The 25,275-nt window shown below is 38.6% G+C and overlaps 1 protein-coding gene across 11 annotated transcripts in view; it reads left to right on the top strand.

Annotated features, from left to right (window-relative positions):
* Positions 1 to 25,275, top strand: part of SATB1 (SATB homeobox 1) — a 115,525-nt gene that overhangs the window by 50,655 nt on the left and 39,595 nt on the right. For all 11 annotated transcript variants that reach the window (XM_075051991.1, XM_075051948.1, XM_075051987.1 and 8 more), the window contains 2 exons: positions 17,132 to 17,243; positions 19,959 to 20,413. In XM_075051991.1, coding sequence (XP_074908092.1) covers positions 17,132 to 17,243; positions 19,959 to 20,413 — 567 coding nt within the window. The remainder of the gene's footprint in view (positions 1 to 17,131; positions 17,244 to 19,958; positions 20,414 to 25,275) is intronic.

Raw genomic sequence — 25,275 nt, 5'->3', positions numbered from 1 at the left:
GATTTTTTTTCTCTTGCTCAGAGTATTGGAATCTTTGTCTCTGAAAGACTTCAGTTGATCTATAGAGGACCACTCTCTTCCTCTGTCTTTCCAGCGGATATATTAGCAAGCTATTTTCCCATCACTTTTTTTCCCCTATGGTTAGATTGTTTTCAGTGATGTGGCTCCAATATAGGAAGTTTTGAAGTGGAAATAATAAAAATTATCTTCACTGGTTGCAAACCATTCCAGTAATATGTCTGCAAAGTTATCTTGTATGTACCTACTATAAAAGCATGTGAGCTTTTGCACTGCTGGCTCATGGAGGCTGCAGATAATTTGGGATTTTTCTCCATTTTAACCTAATAGTGCTAGTTTTTACTTGATACTGATGGAAAGCAAGTAAATTCTATTGAGATGGAATGTTTTGTTTCTGTTTGGGCATTGTGTTTCACATAGCAGTTTCTGTATATATGGAAATGATGCAATGATAAAGCAGAAAAAAGTTTTTAAAAGGAATACTTCACTAGAGACAGTATCATGGTACTGGAGACAATTCAATAATTACGCTCTTTTTAAAAGTTGTTTTTAAACTATACTGAATTTTTATCTAAGAATTTTAATGAACAAAAAGCTTTTTGACTAATAACACCTCTTGAAGTTAGTGCGTGAGATGACCAAAACCCCAGAGTACGAAACTCTGATTTGGGGCTGTTTATCATTTTGCACTTCTTTATTTGTAAAAGAATATACTTAAAGCTGTGAGCTTCTTTCTGGTGTTAAAAAGCATGCTTATTAGTTTTGTCATCTCTATCTTCACCAATGCTGTGGTAGTTGGGTTGCAAGAATTTAGATAGCTTCTGTTTTTTTCTTTAAAGACCTAATTGCATTAAACTTAAAATACTTTTATTTATTCTGCATCTTTGGAAAAACAAGCTGTTACAGTGGTTGATCAAGAGCCCATCAGTCAGTCTAAATCTTCCCGTTTTCCTTCAGGAGCTTGACGGAGGACACATTGATCTGAGGGTGTCCTTTTCACATGACTAAATTGATCTGAATGCTTCCTGTATTTGCCTAACTAATAACTCATTGTATATTGCTCCTATGGAAGGGACACTGATTTAAGAGTGCCTGTGTTTTATTAAATGCATTAAAGTTTGTGAATTGCCCTGCAGTGGTGTGCTGCTGCAACAGGGGTGAGAAGTAGGAGCAAGGCAGAGGTCAGGAGGCAATGTTTCCTTAGAGGGTCCATCAAAATGCCAGCATGGGAGATTCTTCTGAGAGCAGAGAAGTGGTTCTCCTGTTATGTACTTCCATGGGCATAGGTAATGCCATATGAAGTGCTTCATCACAAATGCAAACTAATGCAGTGACACTGTACCATAACTTATTAACACTGTTATGGATATAATTTATTAACCACAGAAAAATGACTCAAAGTGGAAACAAGAGTAGCTATCGTTTTCTGTCACTGTCATTAGCAGTACTCTATTTTGTGTAGGTACGGAAGGATTTGTTGTAAAGCATTTAAGTTTCTGTGCTCAATGCTTGGCATCTCTGAAGCCCCATCTAAGCATGGAAAACTGAGAATCATCATCCTTACTTAGAATTTACTGCATTTTTTAAAGTAATCTTGCATTTTGTGTGTTAAAAAATTGCTCATATTTATTCAGAATACTGATATTCTATGCACTGCAAAAAAACCCAAGCAAACTATTTTTATAGTGCAGATATATATAATAGCTTGAAAAAATGTGAGCAAACAAGCTTTGAGATCCAGCTTGTCTTAAGTATAGAGTCTTGAAAACTTAACAGCATCATCTACTTGAGTGGGTTTTCTTTTTTTTTTTTCTTTTAATTTTTTTTGCCATTTGCTTTCTTGTGCAGCTAAAACCTTGGGGCATACAGGTATGAACTCTTCATGCCTTCCTTGGTAAAATACCACTGTGACTCTTGCTCTCATTAGGAGAGTTGAATACACCATCTCTTTTGAAGCTACTGTAATTGTCTCACTCTGTGACTGCTGTGGCCACCCTCGAAGGCCAGGTTTATTGCTCAATATACAAGCCTACATCACGGGGAATCCCTGTTGACGTGACTTGGAGTGCTTGGGACGGAACAGAGCAAATGCATGGCTCTGAATTGCCATGGAATTGCAAATATCTGTCCAGAGGTTTAGTCTCAAATTTTTGGTAAAAGGATGCTGCAAATTTTGCGTAGAAAAGCCAAGCCTGTTCTGAATTACGCGCTGCAGTGTGTATTTTCATGCTTTACCTCAGGTTTGCAGATTTTATTGCTAGGGATTAGCAGCATATGCAGATGCCAGGTGAAAGACTTTTCGCGTCTGATACACATGGCTCACTTCATTTCTGCTTCCTCTCCAGACCTCTTTTGATGGGGAAGGCAACTTGGAATTTTATCTAGGGCTCAATTTTGGGCCATCTTGTGCATTCCATTAAATTGGTGCATCTTGCAAGTGGCCTAGATCTCATTTCCCTTCTGTTTTGGCTCTTCAGTCTCCAAAGGGTTGTAAAGAAATTGTTCTACCATCAGTTCTTATTTCCAACCCCTTGCACAGGAGCTCTTCTCTACCTCAGTCTGTTGGGAGCTGCTTTAAAGTGATGAGGCAGGCAGGCCTGTTGCATTTATTTATTTAATGTTAGTCCTTCCATCTCTCTACTCAGCCTTAGCCCTAGCATTTTCATACTTCACTTTCACAGTTTTGCTCTGCTTTGGTTTTTAGTGGAGAAGTCTCTTATTACTTCCACAGTTAAAATAACTGAAATACTACAGACCATATTTATACTGATATTATAAGGGTTGTGTTTGTTGTTGTTTTGGTTTTTTTTTGTCCCTATTGAATTATTGTGTTTCTCTCTCACTCACTCTCTCTGTGTATATATATAGTTAGATAAGCTTTTTATGAGGGAGAGGAGAGGAACATGGGCTATTGGCCTGAGAAGAGCCTGGAAATTCTTTTGATAATTCTGGAACAAACTCACTGTGCGCTTTTGAACATTTAGATGTACCCCTTATCTTGAGTTCCTGTAACCTTTTCCATGAAAGAAAGATAACAAGTCACCTACCAAACGAAGAAATTATAGCGATTAATTAGTATCTGGGCAATGCTTTGAAAATATGGCAGTGATCAAATGACATTGATTTTTCTACTGGTATTATCTCACCTGATTTTTTTTTCTACAAGAAGATTTTGTAAATTATTGTTGTTAGTATTCACAAACAGGCACTTTGTCAAACCACTGCAAAAGCACTTCTGAAGCAAGGTATTCTTTCTCTTCCCCCGTAGTATCCTGAAACGCGAAGGTGGGGTTTTTTTGTTGTTATTTTTCTGTCCTCTGCTCATCCTTTGAAACTGCTTATATCTAGCCTGACTCTCACGACAACCAATAGTCAGTGCATTACAGATGAGAAATTCCAGGCCTGATGTATAGTAGAATCTCAAATCTCATGGTTTATTATTTTTTAAAATATTTTGTTTGTAGGGGACATGCAATGTTTCCATGGAATATATCCAGTGGTATGATACTTATTGACATAGTCACTTACAGACATTGCATTAGTATTTTAAATCTTTTTGAAGATATTTGTGTGCGTTGCTCCCCCCCCCCCCCCCGCCTCGGCCCCGCCACCTGCAATGTCTTTAACATAATTTTGTTCTTGCTGATGAGGGAATGGCATTTTTTCAGTTAGAGGGATATACACTTGCATTCCGTGAAACGTATGCGCACATAGAACAAGTGCTAGGATTATACCGAAGTCTGAATAGTTTTGCACTTGTGATAAATATAGCTATCCTGACTACATTTTGATCAAACTTCCGTGCTGTAGTGAATGATTGTCTGCATCTGACATGGGCACAATATAGATCATATATTTTCCTTTTTGGTCAGATATCCTGCCCTGAATTTGCATGCTGTTTTATGCAGGCATCATGCAGACTTTATATGATCTGGCAGACACGCCAGACAGAAAGCTTGCTCAGAACATCAGTGTTTCTCAGTTCACCTGATCTGAAGGCACCTGGCCGTCATAGCAAATAAGCAGTGTAATAGAAATCCTCTCACATTTCCTCACTGCTGTTCTGACCCCCCCCCCCCAAATCCCAACTAAAAAAAGTTGCATTTGCTAAAATTAAAATTTCCAGACCTATAAATAACCAAGGAATGAGCTATTAAGAGTTGCCAAAATACATACTTTTTATGAGCAATTTTTAATTCCTGCTTTACAGAACTGAGGTTTTTTTGTCCTCCCCTTTCAATTTTACCTGCCTAGACCTGAGATCAAGTCCTAGGATTTCTTTGTTGCTTGTGATTCTCTTCTCTCCTTCTCTCTTCCTCCTCCTCCCCTCCCCCAATAATTAATAACCTGAGTAAGGAATGCAGCTCCTTTTTCTACTTTAGAAGTTGCTGTTCTTTAGATTTTAAAGATGTCATTAATTATTTCAGGGAATAAATCCTTGAGGGCCTGGGCTCAGGTTTTGGCAGGCAGGGCCTTTCAACCCACCCCTCAGTTGCTCAAGAGCATTCACTCTGATGTCTCTTCAAGCTGATGTACTATCTGGATTTTTAAAACGTTTTCAATTAACTATTAAAATTTGTGCTGGTGGTTTTTAGTCATCCAGATAGAATGGGCAGTACAGAGCCTATTGCTGACAGGATGGGGAAGATGCAATATGCAGGTTGGTAGGGCTGTGTGAGGACAGTTGCAGGATACTCAACCTTTCAATTGCTTGATCTTTTGATCACTGGTTTATGTTCCTTAGATGCATCTAAACACTCTCAGTGTTAAAGCTATGTCAGTCTATCTACAACTGTTTTATCTGGGCAGTGCCCTATTGAAGGAGAAAATATATAGCTATTTTTTTCTGCCTTTTCATTACGATTAACTATAATGAGGATGCCAAAAGTCCCTTTCCAAAATGGTAATGGGGCCTGGACTTATTGTGGGGAGGAGGGAAACGTACCTCATTTCTCAAATAAATGCAGTTTCTGACTTCAGAGGAGTCTGTACGGTGTCAGCAAGTCCCTTGGTATCTGTGCTGTCATGAGGTCTTGTGTTTCTGCTTCTGAAAAAGTAGAGGAGAGTCTAGTAGAGGGATGGTGCTAGTGTTGATTTTTTTTTTTTTTTTAATACATTCCTGAAGTCAGCTGTATGGAGATATAAGCAGCTGTCTTCAGCTAGGCTCTTCTGTGAACAAAGTACAAAATTCATGCTTTTTAAGAGAATAACATTTTGGGGACTGTGCTCCCCACTTTGTGTGCTAACCATTTGGGATTGTATCTCAGCAATTTTGAGAACTGTGTCATGTGAACGATTATCTGCATCGTATGGACTTCAAGTTTTGGGGAAGTGACAGAATAAAAAAAAGGAACACAGCACATTTTCTTTTGATACATTTTCCTTCTAAAATGTGCACGTGTTGTAGAACTGAGCCCTACTCGACTTCTGTTCTCACTCAGTGGTCCTGGTATTTAGAATAACTCGCATTTTAAATATTTGCGATGATGTTCTTTTTATATATATATCTATCTCTCTCTCTCTCTCTCTCCATGCTTTTTTTTTTTTCTCTATTTAGTGGGTTAAGAGGCAGTCATGTAATGCACTGCTACAAAATTCTATACTCATTCATTCATGTTTCTTGCATACTTCTTAATGCAGTAATGGCTGAGCGTGAACCCTGATTTATTCTTTTTTTTTTTTCCATAACTTTATTAGAGGGTTAACAAGCCACTCCTCCAGTATTCTTTAAAGCAAGATTGCAAATAAGTCTTTTTTTTTTTTCTTCTTATTGGTAAATTGTTGGCTGTAGAGTACTGCACAAGTATAAACAACATGAGAGATCCTTTAACATAACATGAGAGAGCCTTTAGTCGCTTTGCTCCCTAGCTTTGGAACTCATTGCCAATTGAAGTAAGGAAAGCTCTGGCTGTTGGGACTTTTAAATCTAGACTTAAAAGTTATTTGTTCTGTTTAGCATTTTTAAAATGATTCTATTAGGAATTGTATGTGCTTCAGTTTTAATTTTAACTCATAATGATTGTAAAGCACCCTGGGATGCTTGCATGAAGGGCGCTACAGAAACCCAAGATTGTATTGTACTGTGTTGTAATGTATTGTATTATTACATGGTGCTGGAGTTGGACCACGGACAATTCATATAGAAAGCATTTGAATACTTAGCTAAAGATAAGGAGTGCATGTGTGGGGGGGTACTGTCTCTTGCTTCTTTTCCCCCTTTTCTGTCAGTTATTTTATTAAACTAAATTAACATGGCAGTTATTCCCTAAGAAATGCCAGCATAATTTACTGCTGCAAAGGGGCTCAAAATGTAAACCAGATGATAAACTAAAAATAAAAAAGTCCACATTAAGATTTAATTGCACTTCCCTTTCTATATTACGTTCTTATGTAAAATACATTACAAAACAGTACTTTCTTTATCACTTCCTTCACTTTTAACTGAATTTCATTACCAATAAAGAAATATATTGTCTCTGTTTCAGTAATGTCACTTGACAGTTAATCCCTTAACTTGATGTACATGTCTTTAAGATTTTTTTTTTTTTTATAAAGAACATGATAGCACTGACTGGAGCCAAGTATTGCACAATCATGTGATTTGCAAGTTTCCCAGCTCGCAGCTTTGCCAGTGCAGGTCAATTCACACCTGCCACACTTATGCCATTCTGGTCCTCATGTTGCTTTTCCTTGGTGATTGTCAGAGGTAGAGCGAGTTGTGCGTGTGGCTCTTTCCTTCCCCCCTCCCTCCCTGCTCCAAATGTGTGGTAAACCGTGTGCATTGGAAGTGTCTGCTCAGGAATTAAATGGAGTTTAATTTCTGTCCATTAGGAAGCTGCTATCCACATCGCCAATTAAGCCCTCTATTTAAAGGGCAAGGAGATATGTATGTCTACATCTTAATCACTGCTGCGACTGGTTTGCAGAGACCTTCCCTGACTGGTTCAGTTATTACTAGCGGTGGTGGGAGGCACAGAGAGCAGTGTGGTTATAAAACCTACCCAAAAGCTGAGCAAATTCTGTAGGTGCTGTAGCGTCACTGTCAGCAGATTTAAAGCTGAGATACGTCTGTGTTAGGGGACACAGGGGTGTAGGCATAAAGATGTGTCGGGAGAAAATTGAATTTTTTACCTGACAGGAATAAAAGCAAAGTAGAAACATCTTACTAAGAGGCAATGCTAAGAGAGGAGCAACTCTCGCCTTGTCAGACCAGACTCATTGCATGTTTTCACTCTAATCGTAACTTAGAAGAAAAGAGATGCGTTTCTCAGACTCTGAGCAAAACTCTCAAAGCTTGCTTCCCCCCCCCCTTTTTTTTTTCTTTTTAAATTAATGATAGGTTTTTCCTTTTTATTTCCAAGAAACATGGTAGGAAAATAAGGCGAGGGTGAGCTTTGACTCTCTTTCCTTGGACACTTCTTTAAGAACAGCACAAATAGTATTAGATTCCCCTGGTGCCTTGCAGCAGTGATCAGAGGGCAGGTTTTTCAGGACAGCAGCAACCTCAGACCTGGCTCACTCCAAGCCATGGAATAAACTACTCAAAAGGGAAAAGTTCTGTTCCCCAGGGGTGGGAACAGATGAAAGGTTCTCCTCATATACACCTGTCTCTTAATTATTTTTCTTTATTTTTTGAGTACTAAGATTTCCTACACTGAGAGTTGCAGTTCTTTCATAAATTTGCGCTGGAAGAGGGGGGGGAAACTGCGCTAAAGCGTAACCTGTGCCTGGCTGTGCCACCTTTCCAAAGGATTTGATACTTTTTAGTAAACTGTCATGGAGCAGGATGAGTTTCGTGATGATGAAAAACCCGAGGCACACACGAAGGACATAACTGTCAATGGCCTTTCTAGAGTTGGAGGGGAGGTTTCAGCTCCCTAAGTTTACCTGTTGTGTTTGTATTTGAATCGGTATACCTAGACTCTGTCAGAATTGTGGGGGGTTGTGTGTGTGCATGTATATATACACACAGGTATATAGAGGTGTCACAATAAAATCCCACCAAAATATACTTACTTGCCAGCTAGTATGTCCCCAAGCTATTAAAACTGTGTTCCTTATTCTGCACTTTCTGCAAGGAGGACCTTTGTGTGCTAAACCTAATCTAGCTAATTTTTTTAAATTTATTTATTTTAATATAAGGGGTGTAACTAAGAAAAAAATTTTAATAAATAGACCCTCAAAGTGCATGTGCATATTCCACATGGAAAGCTAGCTTGAACATTTCTCTTTCGAGATACCTTCATTGAATCTTGCATCTTTTTATGAATTCTTCAGAGCATCTATACTTTTCACAAACTCTTGTCAGTGAAAGGCAACAACACAGAGGCAAAATTAGTTTCTTGGCTAACATAGCTGCTTAAAATGTCACCTTCATATGATTTTACTTAACAGAAGTTAAGAATCCACAGTGCATTTCATACTAGAACTCATTTTTCTCCTGACAAATTTTTACATTTTTCTTAGGACAGAAAGTAGTTTGTTCATGTGCTTTTAGCAGCATAAATATCCTCACAGAATTTGGGTCTATATGATTAAGAATCATCAGATGTACAGGTGGCTCATAAAGAGGCACATGGCCTGAAACAATAAATCCGACACTTAACCATTTAAACAAAGGATAGGCAAGGGATGTTACGTTTGGCACTAGAGGGGTATTTAAGCAAGCAATCAGAGGCATGAGAGATGCACTGACTAGGAGCGGAAATCAATGAAGTTCAAAATAAAAGCTAGCCAGACGTTTAAAAAAAATAAAAGTACATATCTAGTGAGGGAGATTACCATGGGACTTGGTGAAAGATCCAGTGCAAGAAGTCTTCAGATCAATATCAGATGTTTGCTCTAGCCCAGCCACAGGTAACTTGGCTGAATTCAGAAATTGCTAGATGAACTTCTAGGGTCTCTTTTTATGTTGAGTCCAAATAGATGCTCAAAATGGTCTCTTTTGGCTTTAAAAATCTACAAAAACTTGTGTAGAAAAAGGAAAAGAGATCAAAGAAAAGGCTTATCCTAAACACCAGAAGAAATTCAGCAAGACAACTGTTAGTGCTACTGAGTCTGATGACTTCTTGTCTGGACATTGTGCCTTAGGGCTCAACTTCATGCCAGACATCTGATGCTTTGCCTAGCAGAACAGCGGAATCCGAGAAGAGACTTGCTGAAAATCATGTCCTGTTTCCCAGCAAGGAAATCTTCCTTAACGTGGTAGATAATGCTAAGCAATTTTGAAGAGCCTTTTACAAAAACTGTAGTTGAAAACAACCATTGCAGCTGGTTGAAGGTAGAGCAATTATCAACATCTCTATCAGAAGAATGTATATACTTCATTTTTGTGGAAAAGTTTTATGTGCCCAAAGCTAAATTTAATGCATTAATAGATCTAAAATGTTCCTTATAACACAAAGCATTTGCATTAGGGTAGCATTTGGAAGCATGTGCATTTAGGATTAGAATTTCTAGATAGGAAACAAGTCAGAAGCACTCTGACCTAGCTGGAACTGAGTGGTTGGAAATAAAAGCAATCTATCTGAGAGGAAGGCTGAAGGTGTCTCTTACTCCGGATTTTCACCAGATCAGTCTGTGAGATATCCAAGGCCCCACCTACCTCAACCTTTATTCCTGTACAAGAAATGCTGGTTTGCCCTGTCCACGTCCGTCATGTATGATCTGGATTGTCCTCCTGGGCTCCAGCTTCCTCTAGTCTCGCTCCCGGTGTCCCGAGGAGAAGAGGTGAGCACAGGCGCGCAGGCTGCACCTACTGCATTGCCTAGTGTAGGAACAGCAGCAGCCTGGAGAGGGGCTGAGGACCCTGTCTCCACGTTAGAGGACTGGGAAGGAAGGATGGAATTTACCCTGGAGTAGCTTAGCGCTGATTCTGTGGACTTGAAGTCCAGCCACAGTTGGAGCATGGCTTCTGGGTTTGGCTTCATCTAGCAGGAATTCTGCCTGTACACCCCGAGATAGCTTTGTGATGGGCATCGAAGTAGGAGCAATGGGGAGAGCCTTTGAAAATATGCATTCCCAATTCAAGCTAAAAGAGCAGTTTAAAGCGATCTAGTTACTTCATAACAGCTTTTTCAAGCAGATTGCTGGCTAAAATGGATAGTGCTTTCCTTACCCGTGGAGCTTTCAGGTTTCAGAGCTCTTCTGGCAAAGGCACTTGCAGACTAAATACCTTAGGATGTAATAATTCACCCCTCAAAATACAGGACCTTTTTCATTCCATGAAGTAAACCAAGAATTAACTTACTGAATACTGATTATTTTGCATTTTATATTTTATCCACGTTGATTTTAGGAAGGGTTTAGCCAGGACTTTTACTACTACGTACCTGCTATTTACAAATGGTGTGCAATAAAACCCGGGATTCTTAAAAAGATTCATGTTGGACATCTGACAATGAAGGCAAAAATGTGTTATGTCGTCTTATCTTTTATAGGTTGAGGTTGTGACTTCTTTTTCTTTCTTTTTTATTAAAGTCTAAGCACTTGCCATAAAGCTTGTAAAGCAGTTATGAAGTTCTTCAAATCTGAATTAACGTTTCCCACCTACCTGTCTTGCTCTCTAAGCTTTTAACCTTTGTAGATATAAGACTAGTATCTTAGGAAGCAGCTTTTTATTTGAGCTTTATTTATATCTGTCAGTGGGAGATGCTCAGAAAACATTGGGAGAATGCTGCTCTGTCATGCAGTAACTGGGAATTTGCATTACAAAATGGTAAAAATAATGCAAGGATCAGTTCCTTCAGATGCTGAATCCTCATTTCTGATTTTCACAATCTTCTCATGTGTGGGTATATTTCTATACATATATAAATATATGTGTATATGTATGTATATACAGTTGGGATTCTTTTTGGTTTATGTCTTCCCTCATTACATTCAGTGTAGCTTCATGTTTACATTAATATGTACATTTATAATACATAAGGACAACATAAGGCAGAAAAGGAGGAGGAGATAATTTAGGCTTTACAAGGATAGGAGAAAGGAGGAAAGACATGCTTATGTATTGGAAGAAAAGCTAGTGCCATCATTTTAAATCTGCCTTTAGGCAGTTTTAACTTATATGACCAGCATTTGCCATGCAGATCCTTACTTCTCCTGACCCTGGCAACAGTATGGAGGTCAGATAGCCATCCAAGTGCAATGCCAAAGGCACAAACAAAAGTTTTTTCTTCTCTGTCCATCTGTGGTTTTTTCCCTTATCCTACATGTTTATAGGGCATATGACAAGAAATTCCATTGCATTACTTGCTATAGTTCAAGGTAACGGACCAAGGAATTCAACATAATTCTTCATATGCAATTAAACTGTCCATTTCATTATTCCTTGTTCAAAAAACAGCTAGTGGCTGGATATATTTGATCTGCTTTTATTCGGAGTGGCACATGATAATTCTCTGCCATACCAGAACACTAAGAACAACATTTTGCCCTGGTTGGGTTTTTGCAGTACGTGGGCTGGCGTAGGCAGAGGCAGGCTAAAATCTTTTGATTTGGGGATAATCTTGTGTTATCCGGTTGGGGCTTGAATGTCCCCTTCTCATTTGAAAAATGTTAACGTAGAGCCTCCTGAGAAATAAGCACTCCTAAGAGTACGGCTTGTATTAAAACTGGTGCTTGTGATTTCCACGCAAACAAAAGCCACTGATAGTGGCTAGGATCAGGGAAACAAAGTTCCTCTGTCCTTTATGAAAAGATCCTCCTCCTCCCCCCCTCAATCTTTAAGTTCTGTTCTGTGCTGCAACTTTATCACTATTCAAACTAGGTCTAGGGACAAAGGCTCATAGCTTTTCTCTTTTTCTTTTTTTTTCTTTTTTTTTTCTTTTTCTATTTTTTTTTTTTAAAGGCATGTTAGGGTTGCAGCATTGGAACATGCTACCCTGCTGGTGTCTAGGGATGTAAAGTGGAGGATTTATAGAAGAGAAAATAGAATAGAGCCTTAAAAGTTTGGCTTTAAAAAATGGAGCCAGTAGTTTGACAGATTGTTCAGTAAATGTTCATTTTATTGAGAATTATAAAAAAGGTGCTTAACGCCTCTGTGCCATTAATATAATACATTAAAAGGTTACTGTCAAGATTAGTGTTTCAGCTCTGAAAATTGACTGTAGGGTTTATGGGCAGCACTGTTCATATTCTGCTTGGAAGATGAGGTGTCTTCTACTTACCACTTGACAAAACCATTATGTTGTTACAAGGCTTTATACTGAAAAACTTGATAAATGGTAAAACATAAATAAAATCTCATTTGAAAAGCGGGAGAATAGTTGCTGTCTGTCTCATAGCCAGATTTAGCAGATGCGGGTTTGAATGTAAAACAGTTGTGAAAATAGCCAGTGTCAAACTAGTGCAAAATTAAACTTGTGGGGTGTTCTGTTTTCAGTGCCTGTTATTGTTGAAGTACTCCATTTCAAAAGCATGCATTCCTTCCTACAGAAAAAAAATCAGATTCCTTAGTTGAAATTAATTAGCATTCAGAAACCAGATAGCATGTTTTTGGGTATTCATGAGATCTCTGTTTGAAAAAATGTTTTTAACTTGTAGAAATGTGTTGCAACACACAGATGGGAAGAAAAAGAAAAAAAAATCTCTTTAGCAAGCACTGTGTGTAAAAGGAATATTACATTTTGCACGCTCCTGATTACCCTGTGTAAACAGTTTTTGACATCTGTCTTTATAGTTTTCGAGGAGAGGAAGACTTTGTTAAAAGAACCATTTTTATACAGCAGTCACCATTTCAGTCTTGCTTTACCTGTATTATGAAAGCAGATGGTCTGCATGTCTTTTGAATATTTATAACTATCAAAAACAATCTCTTGCTATTCACCCTTAGGCTTATGAGATGTCAGGACTGTTCTGGTTGAAAAAAAATCATCTTGGGTGTTTACAGAAAGAGGATTACATTAAGCTGAAATGACTATACATTTTCCAGTTTAATATTTGTCCATCAGCTGTTTAATCGTATTTAGATAATTGTGTAAATAAGTTGTTGCAGCCCTTGCCCCTTCCACTGAGCAGGCTTGAAGCTTTAAACACCGATGAATGAGTTGCAGAAAAGCTCTTTTTTTTTTTTTTTTTTTTTCCTAGTTAAACAACCTGGAAGGCCTAAATAAGTTTTGGTTACAATGCTCCTTTTGAGGGAAATGTTTCATTTTCAAAGGAATCCCTGATACCTAATTCAGCCGAGTTGTTTTAGGAAGCTGCTGTGTCTGTTACTCTCTGCTAAGTCTGTTAGCATGTATTTGTTCTGTGTAAATACTGCAGCCCAACTACCCCTTCATGAGGCATGAAAACAACCTCATTCTGCCCATATAAAAATAATTTTAAGGTTATTTAGGGGAAGTTTTGGGACTGTGGGGGTTAAAAGCGTTTTTGACTGGAAGCTGAGCAATCACTGATAACAGATTTTGCTGTGGTTGGTTGATTTGGCAGAAAAGCATGAACAGTTTTGGTTTAGATGATTGAATTAACCTGATTAACATTGTTTTTGTTGTTTTGCAAAAAGGACAACAGTATACTTTTAGCGATGTTCGAACAATACTTCACCTGGTTGGAGAGCACTGTTGGAGGCAATGACTCAGAAATGCCTCCCTTGTAGTACCTGCAGCGGTGGCTACGGCGACCAGCTGGCATGGAAGGCTCGGGTCCTTCCCATGTCTTGCAGGATGCACCTTGCGTTGGGCTCTGGCACAATACGAAAGGTGTCTGATGCTACTGTTTTATCAGGTTTTGTCTGATGGGTGTATGAAAAGAGTTCTGGTTGAGATTTAAGATATTCCCCAGGGAGTTCCCCAACTTCTTTGAGAAATGATGGTGTCTGGTTTTCAAACCTCTGGTATTTAATCTTCGTGAGAGAATGGGATTTGGTTCAAACTACGCTGGGTGAACCTCAGCTGAACTTCAGAACAAATTCCACCCCTACCTCCACACAGTTGTTGGATGCCTAATTATAATTAACTTATTTGGCTAAAAAAAGAGCACTTGGGCTGCAGCAGATGGTATCATTCCAGAATAGTGGGATTTCTGTGAAGGTGGCATCATTTCAGATGAGATCTCCTGATTCTCATAACAGGACTGCAAGTGATGTGGTTGGGGAGGGGGCGTGGAGAGAGGGCAAAGAGGGAAATTTGGGATCTTGAAGTCTTGCAACTTTCTTTCAAGGATAAACTTCTAGGAAATACCTTAAGACTGCAGCTCTGTGACCAGTTTTTGCGTTCTTTCAATTTTCTTTGTGACGTGCAAAAAAGAAATCAGATTGAGAGATGAATGTGATGCATGTGAATATTTGTATGATATATTTATATTCGTCATCCTTGTATATGGAAGACATCTGCCTCTGTGCCTTACAGATAAGGAATGTCTATGTACAGTAGTACCTGAATATGATGTGCTTCAAATACAATAATTTTCATTTTGATTATTGATAAGTATAAGCCAAGACATGGGGAGCTCCTCACATGTAATGACCCAGGAAATAAGAAAAACTTCAATATGCCTCCAGTCTAGATTGTGGATCTCTGAAGACCACTAACTCATTGGGTTAATCTTCAGTTTTAGGCCCTAAGTATAGTGGGCATGTGTATATGTAGATTGCCATTAAAACATATAGGAACTCTACAGCAATAGGAATTATATAGGGATTTCTATAGTAAAGTGCGTCTCTCTGCACTGACGTGACTGCAGGTTTGATGACAATAAATAAAGCATAGAAACAATGAAATTCAATGTTGTCAAGTTATTTTCTGAGTTAACAAGGTAGTAATATTTTATCTGGCTTGTAAAATTTTGCCTTCAGTGAATTAGTAAATAAATCATTGATTCCTCCTGATGAGGATTCTTAGCGTAGGTAATATCACTTGAATGCTTGCATGAAGTGTTCTCAAAGAAAAAGCAGGATAATTTTCATTTTAAAATGTGTTGATAATGTCTGTAGGGTTTTTTTTTATCTACTTTGAAGAGCTGGAGTAAAATCCCAGTATTAGCCATCAGAGCCTGAAATTCATATTGTGTCAAAGAAGCTAAAATTCCTAGCAGTGTTATTTAAACAGACCAGTCCCCTATTTGGTTGTAAAATAAAGTAACTGCATTACATTTATTTCTGAAGAAGCAGTCACAAACTGTCATGTCATTGGCATATCTTCTTTGTAAAATGACATGGAAGGGAGGACTAGGAAATTGTAGACAAACATCTTCATCAATAATAGGTAATTTATTAAAATTATTGTTAATATACAAGTTTTCATACTTACTAAAGTTGTTTGGGCAGGAGAAGACATCTGAAAGGTACAAAGTAAAATGAGAGAAAACCACTCTGAAGTCTAAATGACATCCACAAAATATGCAGAAGCTAATATGGGATGGTGGCCCATTACATGTGCAGTTTCTATTTTGCACATGCAGTTATGCAGGTTTTGTATGTATAGTAAGTGTGCATTCATATAATTTACCAGTTCAGATCCAAAGGACTTTTTAAATCATGCCTTATGTATCATGTGCCTATGTTTAAAATGGTTTAATCTGTAAAAGAGCTTAAACAATAATTTTGTAAGTATTAGACATTAATGATACTGCTATTATATTGGAAATTGAAATTGGGTTCAGCTGAGCTTGGTTCAGGTCATTCAGGCTAGAGCTGCAGTAGTCTATTAAGATTTCATTTTCCTTTTATACCACTGACAAAAGGCTTCTAGCTAATTTCAGAAATGCCAGGTTAATATCAAGGAATCGTAAGAATTTTGGTGATTCAGAGAAACATTAAAATAGCTGCCTGGTGAGTAGAGGGTATCCACATTTGGCCTCACTCTCACAGTTCTGAGCCTCCACAAATAGCTTGTTACTGAGTAATACATTAGAAAATGGTTATAATGAACTTCACTAAGATCAGTAATCAAGGTACTTTTACTCAGAAGTGAACTAGTCTTATAGAAGAAGACTCATATTGCATTTGTACTCCAAACTCTTTCTTCCAGTGTTTACTGCAGTTTGTGTAACAGAGGGTTAATGCTGTACATCAATTTTATGACAGTACAAATATAGCTAAATGTTACATGCTGAATAGCAAAGAAACATAATAATCAGGGCTTCATCTTCTTGGCTGTCATTGTCTTCTCAATACGCTGGACAATTCCTGTAGTTAAGCTAAAAGGAACTGCTTTCCACATAGACATCTAAAGGGTGGCAAAGTTCAGTCTATTGAAATTACATTTGCTAATTTTGTTGTTCATACATCATATACTGAGTATAATTTTCAAGTTGGAGCATTATCTCATTTTGCAAGGCTTAGTCTTAATTGATTTTGTAAAAGAATGTAGTGGAACTGAAAGTTTTATGCATTGTAAATTCTACTATTTTAAAATTGGTCAAAACTGAGCAGAAGGTAAAATTCTCACTGTAGCTATCTGATATCTCGAGAACCTTTGAGAAAAAATTGTCTCTATCATCCTTTGGTCTATTTTACAGCTAATATTCAGTTACAGAATTAGACATGACAATAAGAGCTTTTCATAAGCCTGTTCTGCAAATCACTTAAAATACCCTGTTTAGGAAAAGCAAGTCTGTGTTCGTTTGGGGTTGTTACATACATATTTTATTTTACCCTCTTATTTTATTCTACTAATGGGTCATTCAGATAAACTTTCATTGTACTATTTTCTGGTGTCTGCCCTGTGATAAGGGCACAAAGGGAATGGGCATGGGTAACTTGGGGCATTGCTTGCGTTTTTAGCGTCAGCGTAGGATTTGTATGCCTGTAAACTTGTGTGGGTACGTGAAGGGTCAATCAAACTTAAAAGCAGAAATAGTACGAACAAAATGCACTTTGAAGATTAACATCTTCCATCCAGAGCACATCCCATTGCCTGATGTTTCTTGGTCGATAACTTTGTTCTTCCCTTAGTACATCTGCTTTTTTTGCTCCCATTTACAATACACCTTGGTTTGGTTTTATGCTCAATTAATGAGTTTTTTAAAAGGCTTTGGATGATAGGATTAAAAATGCAATATGGTTCTCAAACTCTAAAAATATAATGGTTTCAACAATTGAGGTAATTTGTGCTTTGACTTGTACTGCTCTGTATTACAGATTTTTTTTTCTTCTCCCCTTTTCACACAGAGTATGATTTCTTCCATTGTGAACAGCACTTACTATGCAAATGTCTCAGCAGCAAAATGTCAGGAATTTGGAAGGTGGTATAAACATTTCAAGAAGGCAAAAGATATGATGGGTAAGCAAAAAAAAAAATTTAAAAAAATTGCCATGATGGTGGATACATACCATTATGTGTCACGTTGAGGTCTGTCACAGTCATAAGGAAGCCAGGTCCCTTCATGATAAGTTTAGGATGCTTTTGATGAGTAGATGTAGAAAGTACATATATAGTGAAAGAATTCATTTAAATAAATATTTGCTATTGAAACAGCCAAACTGACTTGGGTTGCCAGAGATGTAAAGCTGTCATTTGTAAATCTAGAGATCTTCTACCACCCAGAATAATTGTTTAAAAAACCTGTTCCTGGAACTGTGATGGACTGATTTTTTGAATGTATTGGGGGGGTTGTTGGTGGTTTTTTTTGTTTTTGTTTTTGTTTTTTTTTCCTCTGGCTAATGTATATTTAAAGAAACAGGCTTCTATAACTATCACTGCCTTCCAAAAACACTGCTATAATTTTATAAATTCATATCTTTCTCTAACTTTGGGACCCTGATTTCAATTCATTTTAACAAATAGTTGTTGTGACAATTGTTTGCTTTTTGTAGTAAGTACAAGTAAAATACTGGAGAAAAAAAATCCATCAGTGGGACATACTAATTCTGTAATACCTTATATATTTCTGTATTGTCCCTTTTTAAAACTATTTCTTAAACCTGTTAACATAATTTTAAACACTTTATGTCAGAAAATTTCTATGTAGTTTTCAACAGAATGAAGAAATGGGACCTCAATTTGGATTGAATTTTGAGCTTGACTTAGCTTTCAGTATTTGAAGCAAAATCATTCATCTACCAAAACAGGTTCCTTGCCTTTTATAGCTTAAGGCTGTAATGAAGACAATGCATCACTTTTGTGATAATTGCTTGAATTACTATTCCAAGTGAATGGCCCACTTGGGTTGATCTCTACTTTCCGCCAGTGAAAAAAGGCAGCTTCTTTCCTTTATCTACTTTATACCTTCTGTGCAACACCGAGCCCTCTTCTGAGACCACCGAAGTCGGTGGTAAGACTTCACTTGGTTTCAGGTGGTCCGTGCGCCAGGCAGCAGAGTGCCTGCGTGGGACGGTGACCTCTCTGCAGCAGCTTCTCCCACCTCCATGGCAGCAGTGCTCCTGCACGGGGCAGCCCCTGCCAAATTTTCCTTACGTGACCTGCCAAGACAGGTTCGCCATCCGTTCATCCATCCGTTCATTCAGGGACAATGAAGCCAGTGCGTAGGAAACATGGGGGGGGTATGTGGTGTGTATTCCTGTGTTACCTAATGCTGTGGGGAGGGGCAGCACTGCCCCCGAAGCCACAAGGGTGAGGAGCAGCGGGTGCTCTGCTGGAGGACTGATCCAGGCTCTGCACACCACACTTCTCTGCAGAACAACCGGCTTGCTTTTCATTTTTTAAATTTCTGCCCGTGATAGGACAGAGAGGGAAGGCAGGGCTGGTGTGGGAATCCAGGTGCCGATTTCTTCTTCCAGCTCTCACCCCTGTGGAGGAAAGGGTGGTCTTGCACTGAGAGACTGTTAGTGAAGATCATAATTACTATGAAAAGCTCAGACACTGCCTTTTTATTTGTTTAATATGCTTTACTAGTATAAGAAAAAAATTGCTACCACACTTTTGTGAAGCTACTGGAGTTTTGGTTTTCAAATAAAGCATATTTTCTTAAGGCTATTTCCAGACCAGCATTGCTAAAGCTCTAGAACTGAGATTGTTTAAAATGAAAAAGTGACATACACTGATAAAAAAGGAGACTCCTTTACTTCAGCCTAGAGTTATTTTATATTGTCTTATCTTGCACAAGAGGGGAGCTGGAAGAACTCTTGTAGTTTAAAAAACTATGTTGTTAATTAAAAAGGAGGGTGTGTCAAGGCAGATGAGTTAATATAAGAAAAAAATTCAACCATGTTGCAAGTCACTGAAAAAAACATGCATACATGGTTGCAAGATAAAGCAGCCCATCTGTGTAATTTACATAAATTATACTAGTTCCTAGCAGTCCCATACAATTGATGCAGCATCTAGAAATTAGCAGAGCATGGGGAGGTCCACACCCCACCCTGCTTGTTACAGATTTCTAGTGGCTGGGAACTGCAGATGTCATGGCGAGGACATGGCGGGAGGAACGAAACCAGTCACCGGGGTCGTCTTTCTCTCTGCTCCTCTCTGGTTGGGGTGTGCTTTCCCATGACAGACCCCCTTACCGTTTGCGCAGATGCACTTACCATTTCACCTGCATCTTCTGCAGCGCACAGAGTGGTTTCCTGTCTCTCATCTGTGCCCCCTCTCTAGTTGCTTACTGCCTTGTCTGACGTCCCCTGCATCCATTGCTGCGGGATGAGCTCTGCAAAAACGCTCGGGGTTTGGCTGCATTGCGCCTTTGCCAAACTCTCAGGAGGTTACTCCTTTGCCGTATGTGGTTTCCAGCATGTGGTTTTGACTCTGATGTTCTGCTGGTACCTCCTAGGGCCCAGTGACGATGATGGGCAGTTTGTTGGATTTTATTATTTTTTTTTAAATATTCACTACATCATTATTTGTGTGTAAGTTTTGAAGGCAAATAGCTGCAACAGTGATGTTATAGGCCCTCTGATCTAGGCTGGAGAGTACAGTAAGCTTGAACCTGAATGCGCCATTTTGTATTTGTTTATTTTTATTAGCACGTCTTGCGAGGAGCATGAAGTTTGTGATTTCCAGTCTTATGTTGGCTTTTTCAATGTTTCTCTTCCACCATAGTTGAGATGGATAGCCTTTCTGAACTATCCCAGCAAGGTGCCAACCATGTCAACTTCGGTCAGCAGCCGGTCCCAGGGAACACAGCCGAACAGCCTCCATCCCCTGTTCAGCTTTCTCATGGTAGTCAACCATCAGTTCGGACCCCGCTTCCAAACCTGCACCCTGGACTTGTATCTACTCCCATTAGCCCTCAGCTGGTAAATCAGCAGCTGGTAATGGCCCAGTTGCTGAACCAGCAGTATGCAGTGAACAGACTTCTAGCCCAGCAGTCCTTAAACCAACAGTACTTGAACCACCCTCCTCCTGTCAGTAGATCCATGAACAAGCCGTTGGAGCAGCAGGTCTCAACAAACACAGAGGTGTCTTCCGAAATCTACCAGTGGGTCCGTGATGAACTGAAACGAGCAGGAATCTCACAGGCAGTATTTGCACGTGTGGCTTTTAACCGAACTCAGGTCAGTCATCTTTCTTCTTATTTTTTCTAAATCTAAGAGTCCCTTCTTTCCCTCTCTATTTTGTAATTATCACCTTTTAAGTCTTTCTCCTCATTTCTGCCTTGCCACTTAGCTCCTGTGAAGGAATTACGCTTCCTTGCAGGACCAGTGTCCATGTTGATAAAATACAGAAATCTTCAGTAATTGGTTTGTGGAAATACCCATGGTTCTTACAGACACCTTGGTTCCTCTCCAGTTGTGATGGTTTATGAATAACTGAATATTCCCTGGGAAGGAAATGAACAGCTCTATGCAGAACCATTCACAAAGTCACCCAACAGATTGCCTTTTGTGTTGCAAAGGTATACCCATCCTGACCACGTGCATGTACTGAACAACTTGTCTTCTTTCACAGGTGTACTGGAGATCGTCTTCTATTCTTGTTCACGTTTGTTTTTACTATTTTGTAGTGAAAGTCTAAATAATATCTTTTCAGGCTTCTGAAAAGATTAAAAAAAAAAAAGCTTTATTTTTAGATCATCTACTCTTTTCATGTATTTTTGCAGTTTGTTGCAAAAACAGTAGTTGCTGAGATTGCCGATGTCCACGTCAGAACATATACTTCAGCTCTTCAATGCAGAAAAAGCTAGCCCTAGCAAAGCTGATAAGTAACACTAAAATGTGTTATTTTTTACACCTGTTTTAGAAGCTAACCCTGTTATAATTTATTCTGCTCTATGAATTTAACTTAATGCCATGTTGCATGGAATTTAATCAAGCAGAAATTATGGAAGAAATGTCAGTATATCCAATAGAAATAATAAGATCTCAAAATTTTAGAAGTCTATTTTAACAGAAAATAAAATAGGAATTTTTTTTAATAGGAAATATTTTAAAAAGACACAGGTAAATTTGCCTTGGATTCCACATTTTTAAACTTAGGGAACAAGTATTTGTCTACTGCAGAATACAGTAAAAAAAAATAATCATAATTTGGGCTTCTCTTGAAATGTTGATGTTTCTCCCTGCATAGCTTAGAGGATAAAAATTCTGTTTCAAATGCACTGGTACCAGGTTTGAATCAGCATGTCATTTGTAATTGTTCTGAATTATTATTGCCTTAAAAATTTTTACATCTTCCTTTAGCTAAAAGAAAGTAGAGTCATGGTGTGAATTCTCTGTAGAGCTCTGTGTGTGTGTGTGTGTGTGTCTTTCCTCTTAACAGCAGAGGAATCTTTCAAGATCTGGGTCTTTCATACCAAATTCCATGGGATACATTAACTCATGCAAGGATTACTTACGTAAGTTGAGTCCAGGCAGTGTCAGTTGTTATATTTACAAATAAATGACATAGAGTTTTGTTTAATACAATTTTTAATATTTTAGCTCATGAAATTATAAAGTATTGAAGTAATAATTGTAGCTTTAAGTTACAATGGTTTGCAGCTGCTATCTTACCTGGACAAACAGCCAAGCAAATAATTTAGAAAATAATTAGTTTATTATATATTTATTTCTTTCTCAGACTTGCCTAAAAGCAGCTTGTTTTCTCTCAACTTTCTTCCCCCTGCAAAGTCATTTGTTCAGTTTTTGTCAGGTAGTTTTGCCTACAGCTTTTGGTCTATCGTCTGTGCATGGATAGTATTTGTTACCTAAAATACAAGGATGATTGGTTCTGACTGGACATTGAATTTATATGACACTGTATGAGAAGATGCTCTTGAGATGTGGTGAATGCAACTGTAGAACCAGATTTCTAGGGCAAATAGTGATTCCTGATTACTATATATTTTTCTTACTACCAATGTTACTAAATATTTGTTTAAAGTTCAATTCTTCCACAGACGTTGTGGTTAACCATCTTGGTAAAATGTGTTCAAAGTGACCCAAAACTGGGAGGAAACCCCAAAATGAACGTTGAAAACAAATTCCATGAAGAGATATGAAATATATATGTAATATACTTCGGCAATTTTCAGCCAAATCAACTTGAAATAACACAGGGTAGTATCCTTATATCCTACAAACTGTGTTAGCTAATCAAATTAGTATTTGCAGTTAGCTACATAAGATTTTGCAGTATTTGTTATGTAATGTGGCAAACATAGGGAACAGAAGGGAAAAATACTAGGAGCATAGACAATGTTAGCCTCAGTGTTGCCAAGAAATAGCATACTTTTCATATGAAGCAAAGCCCTACTGAAATCCAGAGGAGTTTCTTGTAGGCACATTTCACCTTTGCAAAACTGAAAATTGTCAATTTTACCCACAGTAACAGCTAATGTCCAAGTATAAACATAGGTAGAGATACCTGTGATTCTTATATGAAAACACTTAAATTTGTTCTGCTTGCTGTACTTCAGAATTTATCACAGCTTATTCAAGGATACACCACATTTAACTAAAATTAGAGTAGCGCTTTAATAACTGATGCTATTTAGAAGTTCTTTTCTAATATTGATGTAATATCTTTTGTCTTTTTTTTTTTGGTTTGTTTTTTATTTTGGCTAGAGCAAGTAAAAATGCTTGTTTAAATTCATCTACTGTTTTCTGAGATAAAAAGCTAACTCAGGCTTACCACTGACATTTTTGAAACTGTCACAAGCATATTTGAGCTGTGTCCAGGGACCATATCATGCCATCAGTTTCTAAAGGCAGAAGATGTCACTGAAATCGCTTAGGAGTTCTGTGCAAAAAACCCCTGATGTCGAGATACAGTCTCAGATGAGGGGAGAGATTTGCTTTCTGCATAAAAGTTAAGGAAGGAAGTGAACTATAAACTAAAAGTAATTTCCTTAATGTTTTGGCAATAAAAGTGGACTTTGGTGGAATTGGCTGAAGATGTTGGCACCTCTTTTTTTACAGACTTGTGCTCTACAATGTGAATACAGAATTTGGTGGCAGGTTTCGGTGGGAAGGGTGGGTTCTACGGGCTTAGTGTGGTAATTCAACACTTGGCCCTAATTTTCAAAAATTTTTGTTTGGGGGCAAAAATGTTGAGTAGAAATATTTCTACCTCTTCCCAGCTCAAAGGGAAGGATTTGGTAAAATTAATTCTGAAAACCAGGGTGTCATTGAAGCAGTGTCCTTAATATCTTCTTGGATAACTTCCCCCCTACCCCTGACTTCAAAATGGTAGTTTCAAAAATTTGTAGTTCTCAGGAATGTGCCTTGCAAAGTTTAATCAAAGAGGAGTCCAGAAAGCTGTAACTTGAATGAAAATTAACATCTATACAGGCACAATAGAACAATTGTTGTAGGGAGCAGAAGTAGTTTTGGAGGGTGGAGCACCTCTCCCCATGAGAAATTTCACAGTAGTCCTTCTAGGAAGGCTTCAGAGCGCAGTGGGGTCTGAAGTGTTATTTGTCCTTCAGCAGTTGCGATTCCAGCTCGCTGGCTGCAAAGAAACAGATTGAATCCTGTTAGCACCTCTTTGTAGTGCACCAGGGAAAAGTTTGTTGAGTCAGGATTTGTGCTGGTCCATCCGAGTTTCACCTCAAGCATGGCTACCAGGCATGTCTACCAGTCTCTCTGTTTGCTGGGGTAATTTTGGTAAATCAAGCCACTTATGTTTTGGTTGCTGTTTGGCAGAATTAATAAACATGGTATTTTTTCCGGCTGACGTCAGTGCACTATGCAGACACCTCCGCTCTCTTGAAAGAGTGAGTTCAGTCTTTTCTTGCGCTTTGCTGGTGAGAAAATGTCATTTGGGATCAGCTCGCTGGCCTGGGTGGCACGGAGCAGCCACGGGGCGCCAGCGCCGATATATCGGGACAGCCCCGCAGAGCGCGGTGCCCGTGCCGGCCTCTGCCAGAGCCTCCCGTCAGCAGAGGGGCTCAGCCTGCCCCTGCAAATTCACAGTTGAACTGGGAGGCTCTCTGCTCTGTTTTGTGCTTCTCGAGAGAGCTGGAGCGGAGCATTGGCGTTTGTTCAGCTGAACCACCTTCGGCGGCCTGAACAAATAAACAAACTTCTGTACCCTTTCTGTCGTCTGTTTGTAAATGTAAACATGAGTCAGGAAACGGAAAGCTTGGGTTCCCACAAGCAAGTCTGACATTTGACTTGAAGGCGTAGCTTAACCTGGTGCATGCAGGGTGACATGTACGTACCGCATGAGCAAGGAATTGTGTTAGTCATGGTTGTGGTTGGAACTGTAACTCGGGGCTGCCCGTCTCTGTTTGTGTACACTTTCAACCGTAACATTTGCCACATGAACTCGGGTGCTGCTGTACAGAGGTGACCTCTCGGCTCCATCATCACGAAAGGAGGGGGAGTGCTTTTTGCTGCTTTTGCCATGTCTGACTACTGTAATTTTTTTTCTTCCCACCAGTGACAGTTTTTCATCTTGAGGGTTTTAAGTACTTCTCAGCGTTTCTGCCAGATACCTTTTCTTTCCCCCTCCTTTCTACTTTACCCCCATGCTTGTTTAAAATATTAGCTGCCAGGATACATTGCCTTTCATTCATGTATAATGCCTTTTCTCATATGTGAAAACTTTTGTGTATTTAGGACTGTGCTCGTGCTAATTCTGGGCAATTGCTATTTCGAGGGAGAACACTTGGATGCAGTAAACGGCTCCATGTAATTTTAAAACAAAATCTAAGTTTACACAAACCACCTTCTCAGGCACTTTTTTTTCCCTCCACTTTGTCTTTGGCACACTTTATTTTCCAGTAAAATGAAAAATGAAGATGGATTATTCAAAATTGATAACAGTAATGGACCATCATGTAATGTTTTATTGAATTTGAGTTCTGTAAATTATGTGGTAGAGAGAAATTTGCCTGCTTAACTATAACAGAAATTGCCACTGTATTCATATAATTCTTCGTAGTGTAATTTAAGAAAAAGCACACTACCCATATCACTATTGAATAAAAGGT

This window comes from Buteo buteo, chromosome 2 (genome assembly GCF_964188355.1).
Source record: "Buteo buteo chromosome 2, bButBut1.hap1.1, whole genome shotgun sequence".
NCBI lineage: Eukaryota > Metazoa > Chordata > Aves > Accipitriformes > Accipitridae > Buteo > Buteo buteo.
This window is presented reverse-complemented; position numbering and strand designations above follow the sequence as displayed.